General features: G+C 43.0%; 1 protein-coding gene across 1 annotated transcript in view; it reads left to right on the forward strand.

Annotated features, from left to right (window-relative positions):
- The first annotated feature begins 7,446 nt into the window (after positions 1-7,446).
- The window catches only part of unc5a (unc-5 netrin receptor A), a 254,892-nt gene continuing 252,541 nt past the window's right edge, over positions 7,447-9,797 (forward strand). Inside the window, 1 exon segment of the mRNA XM_080774795.1 lies at positions 7,447-7,544. Within this exon segment, the coding sequence (XP_080630921.1) occupies positions 7,448-7,544 (97 nt within the window). The 5' untranslated portion in view covers position 7,447.

Below are 9,797 nucleotides of genomic sequence, written 5' to 3' on the forward strand. Positions count from 1 at the left end.
CTGAGCCCACAAAGAAAGTTGTACTCCGAATAAAAAAAAAACACTGAATCAACTTTAATTTCTGCAACGTCTGATCTTGATTTATAGTGGCACGGCAGCATGCGGCCTGCTTCATGTGATTTGGTGGTTATCCCATTCTACATTTTCATCAAAGAACATTCTCGGGCCATATCTGTAAAATGGAGGAATCATCGGAGCTGAAGGGCTGCGATATTGGAGGTTCAGCTTCATCAGCAGTCTGCGAGGCTGAAATGGGAGACCTTCAGCAGGTCTGCCTCATCTATCTTCATGTCTCTCTCTCTCTCCCTCAACTGTCTCAACCCTCTCTCTCTGCTGTCGTCCTCTCAAATGGCTCACATGCAGCTGTCCTGTCTCTTGTCCGTTCTCTCTTTTATTCAAACCAGAGCATGACTGATACCAGACTTCTTTTTCGTCAAAAGTGCTAAATCTGAATGCCTCAACAGAAGAGCAGGGAGACAACAAAATACAACCACTCCAATTGTTATGTATTAACATACTTTTGGACATTTTATTCATCAACTTGTATAAGCAAACAAATAAATAGAAAATAAACTGACAACTGAAAATAATATTAATAATAATAATTAATAATAAAGTATTATGAAATACTATAAAAGTATACAATGAATACACATGCTGTACATAGTATACCTACTAACTATTTAGCAAATTAAGCCCTATTCAAAACATTTTTTTAAATAGCAGATCGTAAAAAAAAAATGAAACGGTGGTCTAGCTCTATAATTCCCTATGATCCCTATGATCTTCGCTCTCATCCCGCTTCCCCTCTTCCGCGCTGAGACAGCACACACACAGTATGCGCTGTTAGAACACACAGATGCTACGTTATCTCTGCTCATGTGAACTAATTTAATCAAATAAAGTCACAGCAAAGCATAACACGTGCACATCATAAACTTACATGTTACTTAAGTGCTTCTGTTTGAGCACAACGCTATTCCAGTATGCAGTGCATCTTATGAATGTATTAACGATAGAGGGAGTGCTTAAATAACTTCACCAATTCTGGTCTAATTAGAATCACAGATGCAGTGCTATGACAATGTATACATTTATATATGTATACATTTAAAGGAATTCATAGCATGTAAGGTCATCATCATTAAGCCTGTATCTGTACTCAGAAAGCAACACTATTATATATAACCCAGAATGGGGTGATATAATTTAAACACATAATAGCCCTACCTACTTGTTTAACATGTGCTTTGTATTACTGTGATTTATTTAGCTTTCTAATTAATTTTCCTGTACACCCATATCAATAACATTTAATTAAATTGATACACTATTGATCACCGTCGGGCTGTTTTGCATAATAATGAATGGCTAAAATGCTGTGGCATGCAAATTTGATCCTCAATTTAATTCTATCATTGCACTACATCTTCATGAGTGGGTTGCAATGTGATATGCAATCCGTTCATGGCTTATTAAGATCTTTACAGTCATTTAATATCAGGCTGTGGTCAATTATATTTCTCCGGAGTAGCATTGCACTTTAATTTGATATAAACAAAACAACAGGCTGTGAAGCTGTGGTCATGATGATGGAAGCTGATATAGCCTTTCTCTCTCTCTCTCTCTCTCTCTCTCTCTCTCTCTCTCTCTCTCTCTCTCTCTCTCTCTCTCTCTCTCTCTCTCCAGAAATCTGTGCTGGAATCGAGACAGTGACTTGCACTGCTGTCTTCTCGAGGGACCGACTCTGTTGATTGTAAACAACAACTAATATTAATTTCACACCGGACACCTTCTCCAGATCGATGATGATCGACCAGGCGAATCAGTTGTCTTTATGGGTTGAATATGTTATGAGCATAATTGCTGAGGTTTATGGGAGACAACACCGTCCAAAACCACCCCAGCGTGTAACATACTGTACAAATGAGCCTCATGTTTTCTTAATACGTATGGATCACTAACTCTAGGCCTCTTTGAGTCATGACTCCGGTGAATAATTCAAGATGGCAGGAGAGGAATAGTAGTTATGTCTCAGATTCATGATTGATTGTGGGGGAACAAGCAGTTTGAAGTCTTGGGATATTGTAACTCAACCCGATGATGGAGGGAAATTTAATTACAACGCCACAAATCGATGAACAACCGAACGTGTCAACTCCCTAAAGAGCCGTCGCTGTTCATTGTAGGGTGATTGAAGGAGAATATGCGGCAGGCAGGGTACGGGGTGCTGCCGGGTCTGAAATAATCTGTGGCAAGCGAGGCTTGTGGGAGATGTAATGATCCCGCTACGATTCAACGTCACACTCAAGAACTCCAACGCGACTTCCAAACGCAGCAACACGCCCAAGCCATTCATCTGGGACTTGACAACCGTCTTCAGACGTGCGAGGCCATGAGACACCGTCAGCCAGCCGTGTATTCTGACTCGACCGCACACAGATCAATCAGATTCGGGGGGGCGAATCATACAAACATGAAGTGACATTATGCCAGAGCCTGCTTTGCCCTGACTTTCTTTTACCTATACACCCTATACTAGTGCCGTTAAATTAAATAACTCGATGGTAAATGGTGCATTTATATAGCGTTTTTAATACAAAGCGCTTTACATAGATTATATGCATTACATTCACCCATTCACAGTTCATACGCCGATGGCGGAGGAAACCAAGGCTCCAAAATTACATAGGGGTCCATCTTGCGCCATCCCTAAACGTATTTGCCATTTTTTACTATTTTGAAAGAAAAAAAAACAACAAACAAATAGTTCAACTAGCCGATCTACATCGAGACATTGTGAGCTTGTAGATCGGCTATTTGAACTTGAAAAAATGGCAAATTAGTTTAGGGATAAGGGTTAAGGGGTGGCGCAAGATATAGCCCTTAGACACTAACTTTGGGGGAGCCTGGGATCGAATGGAACGTGGTGGTGGTGGTGGTATCGGCTTATGTCAGAACTTGAAGTAAGGTTGGATGATCCAAGGAAAACACACACACACACACACACACACACACACACACACACACACACACACACACTAGATTGTACGTGCGTGAGTGTGTTGTCTGTGTGTGTGTGTGTGTGTGTGTGTGTGTGGGGGGGGTGTCTCGGCTTATGTCAGAATTAAGGTTGGATGATCCAAGGGGAAATAAATGTGGAGAACCACAGAGGTCTCTAAGCTTGGGCTCCTGCTGTCTAATGTGACGTGTGACCTGAGGGGACAGTCACGCTCCGTCCGGCCGGCACATGCACTGCTTTGACATGACACCGAGCGGGATTAGGAGAATAATAGTGAGAGCTCATTATAAGCAACCAGCGACCGGCCACGTGCGGCTTACTCACTCTCTTCTCCCTCATGCCATATGAATAGAGGACAGTCGTGTGTCTTTCCTGCCCTTAACCATTCATCGACCAATGAAAAAGGAAAAAACAGGACTCTGGGGCATAGACTGTGTGTGTATGTTTGTTGCATGCGCGTGAACGTGCACGGCCATCCCAGACAATGTGACTTTGACCTTTAGCAAGGGATGCTTAATGAGTTTGCATAATAGCTGATCTCCCATCTGAGGAATCATCCATCTACATGAACCATGTAATTAGCTGGTAAAATGGCCGTCTAGCTAATTTCCCTCCAATGAATAAACACACACACACACACACACACACACACACCTGTTTTAATGCTATTGATTAATTCTCGATGAATCAAATAACCAATCAAATAAATCTTCTTTATGTTTTTTGTTTTTTTCTTCTACACTGTAACAACCACAATGTTGCACAGTGTGACCTATACCAGTAGTTTTCTATCCTTTTCATATTAACAGTTCTGCTGCATAACCTGTGCTTTCCACGCTATTTAATCCATGTTTCTGCCCTGCGTAATATGCTAAACCCGCTATTTGTTTTATGTGTTTAATTCGACGTTGTTCTACATTCTGTAGGCCTAATTGTGTAGACTTCTTAAGTAATACAGATGTTTAACAACAATTTAACTCTTGAGAGCGTAAAATTAAACCAAATGGACCTGCACGGGTCCATTTGGTTCCATGTGGTCAGTGGTCACCAACTCTCCATTTAGCTGGGTCCCCGGACCACTGGCTGAAAACCACTGACCTATAGTATCAGATTGTTTTGATAAATCAATTAACTTGATTATAACTGATACACCTCTATTTGTAGCACTGTCACTGATGATGCGAGGCAAAATGTATATGTGTTCCTTGTCTTGTATGCAAAGGAGAATGGTTCCATAAATGAAGAGATGAAGATTCTCGGTAATGTGTGTTTTGTATATCATCCTGCAAAACCAGTGCCGGTTCTAGGCCTTTTGAGGCCCTAGGCAACATATTTTTCTGAGGCCCCCCCCCCTCCTGCTTTGCCACGCCGGGGGGGGTCCGGGGGGGCGCAAGCCTACCCGGGGTCCAGAAAAATTTGTAAATTTGCCATGAAAATGCTTCAATCTGGTGCACTTTGAGATCAAAATTAAGAAGCTAGGTGGGGGCCACATGTGGCCAGTAGCCCATGTAAGGGATAGGGGATACATCAGGGGTAACCAACCAGGGGTTCGCGATCTACCTGTCGATCGCGGGAACGTTTCCAGTCGATCGCGAAGTGTTGGACCCATTGGAATAATGTCAGTGCCGCTCGTCACATGCAAATTAATTTTGAGCAGAGCGCTGTGGCTCTGAGTTTGAGAATAGACCCCATCGTCCAAGGGTGTGTGTGCGTGTGTGGTGGGAGGGGTGGTATCTTAGCAACACTGAATGACCTGTCCCATTGGTCGTGTGCTCGTATCATGAGCCAATGGCTGCAGCTCTGAGCTTCCCAGACCCAGGTTCACATACTACACTACACAAGCCTAAAGAGAACTGACAGGTCAGCCACAGGGCTGCTACCATATTAGCAGCTGTGAGCGCTCTTCTCTTCTCGTGAAGAAAGCAGGACAGAGTTGTCAAATAAATCCCGCCGTCATTCATACTGTATTTATTCTCCGACCCGACATTAAAATACGGAACAACGTGCGTTCATTACGGGGCTCGTGACAGGCTGCAGACACAGATAGATAGATAGCGCCGCTGCTCCTTCAGTTTTCGTTGTTCGTTGTTATAATATTTTTTATTATTGGGATTTGATCATTGATGCAAATTCTAAACATATGGATGCAGCTGCAGAAGTTGTGTTGCTTAAAGGAATGCATAGTTGCGTTCTCCTCAACTGCTGCGCACTGTGCGTAGCAACAACAAAAATATAAATGAGAAAAATATACTGAATATACCAGTCTGCAATGCAAACTAATAGGCGAGTGCACTCCAGGGCATATGCAAAGGGAAAGAATGACTTCTGTCCGTGACAATAATCAATGCTACAGTTTGAATTCTGTACACATGCACACATAGAGCAAAAAATATGATAAATATGAAAACTTGTTGAAGTACAACGCATGAGTCAAGTAGCTGCTTTTGTATCAAACCCTTTCCTCTTTACTGAGCCTACTGTCATTGAACTGCTGTCCGATAAAATGCAGGATGTGTTTGCATTAACTTCAGATATTTAAATGGAGATTATTGGATTAGTAAGTAATTTAAGCTTTAGTCTTTGTGTGGATGTGTGCACATGCATTGAGCCTGTCAGAAATAGCAAAAAAACAAGTGTTTTTTCTAACACGTTTTAGTGGTAGATCTTGGCTTACAATTGGGAATAAAATGGGCTCTTGGGCTTGAAAAGGTTGGTTACCACTGGGATACATGAAAAAATATATACAATAGCACACACACACACACACACACACACACTACTCACGAAGCGCACGCAGCACACTCACACACACACACACACACACACACACATACACACACACACACCCAGTCTCACACACAGCACACACACATACACACACACACACACACACGCGCGCGCGCAGTCTCTCTCTCACTCACACACACACACACACACACACATAATGTGTGCTTTGTCCATCACTGATACATCGTGTAGCACAGAGCGACAGATGTATTTGAAACTCAATGACATGCAGATGTGCTCCGCCGTGGATTTGCATGTAAAGTAGCTCCTGATCTGACTTGTGTCCTATTCATCATTTTCATTTTATGCAGATAATATGAAAATCTGCAGCCGTAAAACTTGGAAGTCACACGGGTGAAATAATTCCCCACCAACCCCTGCCTTTGCATTGGCTGAACATGTGATGTGAATGTGATGAATTGGTATTTGTATAGTTATTCAAAAACACACGATATTCCGCCAGATAATGTACAGAACGGTTCTCAATGTGGGGTCCGTGGACCCCCAGGGGTCTTGATGAGTCACAGGTCTGTAACTCTGAGACTGTACAAATACCGTAGATGGAACACATTTGACAGGTCCAATTTGTTCTGTATGTAGCCTAGACACTCAGAGTTTATCACATGCTTTAGTTACCAGGTAAAAAAATTATACTCATTGAGATTTCCAAGAGTGACTTGGTTAAGAGAGCAGCATTAAACACGTGGTAAAGCAACGTTATTGTAAAAACAATAATGCAATTATCCATTAGAATGAACAGACCATGATAACTGTTAATATAACTGAGTATTTTTGCAGTGTGTTTTGGGATCCCAGAGATAAAATAACACTAAACCGGCCGGGGTTAATGAAATCCTAAAGATTGCAGAATCACTCATATAGCCTACTTAGGCCCTACTACAATTATAAAGGCATCGCATCGCTTGTTGTAGGACGCTCCATGATCCGTCCATTCCATTCCACTCCGTCCAAGGACGCAGATTCCGCTCCTGGTTTTGTGTCTCCGCTAATCGCGCAGCACAGTAGCTTCACTCACATCATTGCTGTGCAAGCAGATGTTCTCTCTGTCTCTCTCTGAACAGAACAGCACAACGTTTCTGGAGGAAAATAATTCATTCTCTAAAAAAAGACAAATAAACTAAGAGAAAGAGAGAGAGGTGGAGTGTGAAACCGCCGCGTTTGGTTTGCTGCTGCATGCTTCTCTGCTCGGGACAGAGTTTCTGAACGGGATTTGTTTGTTGCAGGTCTTTTTGGGGGGAAGAGGAAGAACAGAAGACATCGAAAAGCCGCGCCGCGCTGCTGAGATGTGCGATAATTTTTATTCGCCACACCTGTGATGCTGCTGCTGCTGATGCGTGGTTGTTTCTGAGCAACAGCACAGAGTAGTAGACGCACAGCACCGAGCACAACAGCGAGACACGGTTTGTACCGATGGACGTGAAGGTATGGGAGGAGGATACGACGCGCTGAGGACGCAGGGAGGACTCACATGTGGAAGACAAGAAGGGAGAAGACGCCGTTTTAAGTCCAACTGAGAACAACACTGAAAACAAAACACCGACGCCTCTTTTTTTGGGCCCCTATAACTCTTTTTATCCGCCGTCTTGTCTTGTGAAAGTTGAACCTGTACAGAAAAACATGATGCCGTTTTTCTGCTCCTTTGTCCGCTGCTGTAGATTCACTTCTACAACGCTCCTCATGTTCTCTCTCATCCTGGCTCGGTTCACCTGCAGCGGTGAGTAGTTCAAAGAATAACATGCACTATAATGTATTACAACACGACATGAATGATGAGGGTGTATTTAAACGAGCACAAGGAGCACATACATTCATTCACACATTATTGCACACAGGCTGGCGGTGTTGTTCCGCGGAACGCACACGTGTGTCAAGTTTATTATTAACGGGATTGCTTTGACTGTGTACAGCGGTTGTTTTATTGTGTCGTTTCATGGTCTGTGTGTGTGTGTGTGTGTGTGAGTGAGAGAGCTGAGCTTTGACAGCCGTCGTCAAGGTTACATGCCTACTGTATACTGTGTAGGAGAGAGTGTGTGTGTGTGTGTGTGTGTGTGTGTGTGTGTGCCTGCCTTACATTTGACAAAGACATGCAGATATTACATTAGCCGGCACGAATGCTTGCTTTGTGCTGTTCCGGGTGGGTTTGTGCTTTCACTGCTTTATAGTGCTGCAGGCAATGTGTGTGTGTGTGTGTGTGTGTGTGTGTGTGTGTGTGTGTGTGTGTACAATGTACAGTACAGTAGTGGGGTAGGCTGCTCGGGTTTTTCCATTTGTGAATTAAATGAGAAGTTACAACTACACGATTTAGACGAACAGACTGAAGCAAGTCGTAGCTGGCTATACCGTCAGAAATACACAAACTAGATCTTCAGATCGGACTGTATGATGTGGGCGGGGGGGGGGACCTTTTCAATGTCGTAGTGTTGTTGAGACTGCCCAGTAGAAAATGAATAAATCTACAAACCTAATTACAGATCTATTCAAACTGTTAGGATCTGTGATGTAGCCTACCGTGGTTTTGCGAATCCAGCTGATAAAGCAAATGGCTTATATATATGTTTAATGCTTGCAGGTACTGCATGTACCTATATGTGTTTGTGTATATCTGGCTAAAAGTGTGCTGTGCTGGTAGCTTAGAGAGAGGAGAATCATTTGACTCCAGTCCACAGTGTCTCTCTCCTCCCTGCCTGGATGGATGGATGCTGAGAGGATGCTGAGCTGCTGCATTAATTCCAAGAGTTGCCACCAAATATCAACCCCCCCCCTCCTTTTATTTTATTTCAAGGACCCCCATTTGATATGATTTTTTATTTTGTCTGGGAGTTGGACTGGGACCTTAGTCTGTAAAATCCTCTGTTCATCTAACTCTGTGTTACAAATGGAACATTACTTTGGTTCCATTCGTGACACTATCAGAGCTACAGACTCGTAAGTAATTGGGGGTTCAATCTGCAATCCCCTGGTGGTCCCTAGTACTCCCTATATATAGACCACCCCCACATTGAGAACTTGTGTTGCCAGGGACAACCTGCTCGTATCGACAAGTTTATAATATTTGACGGTGTTGCCTGTGGCTGTGGGCTAGACACCGCCGAGGGCTATGCAAATGTATGTGCATCCATGTACAAGACAATCAACAAAGAGAGAGAGGCGGAGGTTAGCCTTCTCACTTCTGTTGCAATAATGTTTCATAATATAGATGGTAGGGATATAGTCACACTATAGCTTACAGACACTGTTCATTTTACTCTGGAGTCTAAAACTGGGGTCCATTTTTGGTCTGTTTATAGTATACACGTTAGTTTGCACTCTTTTTATTTTGCATTCTTAAACACTGGGGGTGGGGGGGTTTAACAGTGCGTGAATACACTGTACAATACAAAAATGATGTCACTTTATTTGCTGGTTTATGCCGGTGTTAATTAAATGCCAAATCAATTAGAATTTGAATATCATCTGTCCAAACGGATGCCAAAAGTAAAATGAAAGTATAGACACACATCAGCAGTTTAGTTTTTTGCACCCTGTTTTTTTTTGCACCGCGGGGTCTTTAGAATTCCACAAAAATACAGTAAAGCAGATGGATTCTAATGAGAATATTCTTTAAGAGGACTTCATGTATTGTGCCTAGGGATGCTAGAGGCTATACTTCATTTGTAACGGCGGTGTCATGTGCCGGAAATAGCAGATCTACAAGCCCACGATGTGTCGTGATCACAAAGCACCGTAAGCTTGCAGATTGGCTATTTTTGGCGCGTCACTGCCGTTACGATTGAAGTGTCAGGCTTTTAAAAGGCATTCTCACAATGCAACTCAGCTAGAAGTGGCTGGTGCGAGTCCAAAGCATATTCTGCTGCGTTTGTTAACACTCCATTTGCTCCCGCGCTTGTTTCCCCAACTGTTTGCCTCGGCGTCGGACAGAAGGCAAACATGTTAAAAAAAAGTCGTGTAAATTGCCTGCTCTTGCTCC

This window comes from Protomyctophum bolini, assembly GCF_963924005.1.
Source record: "Protomyctophum bolini genome assembly, chromosome: 10".
NCBI lineage: Eukaryota > Metazoa > Chordata > Actinopteri > Myctophiformes > Myctophidae > Protomyctophum > Protomyctophum bolini.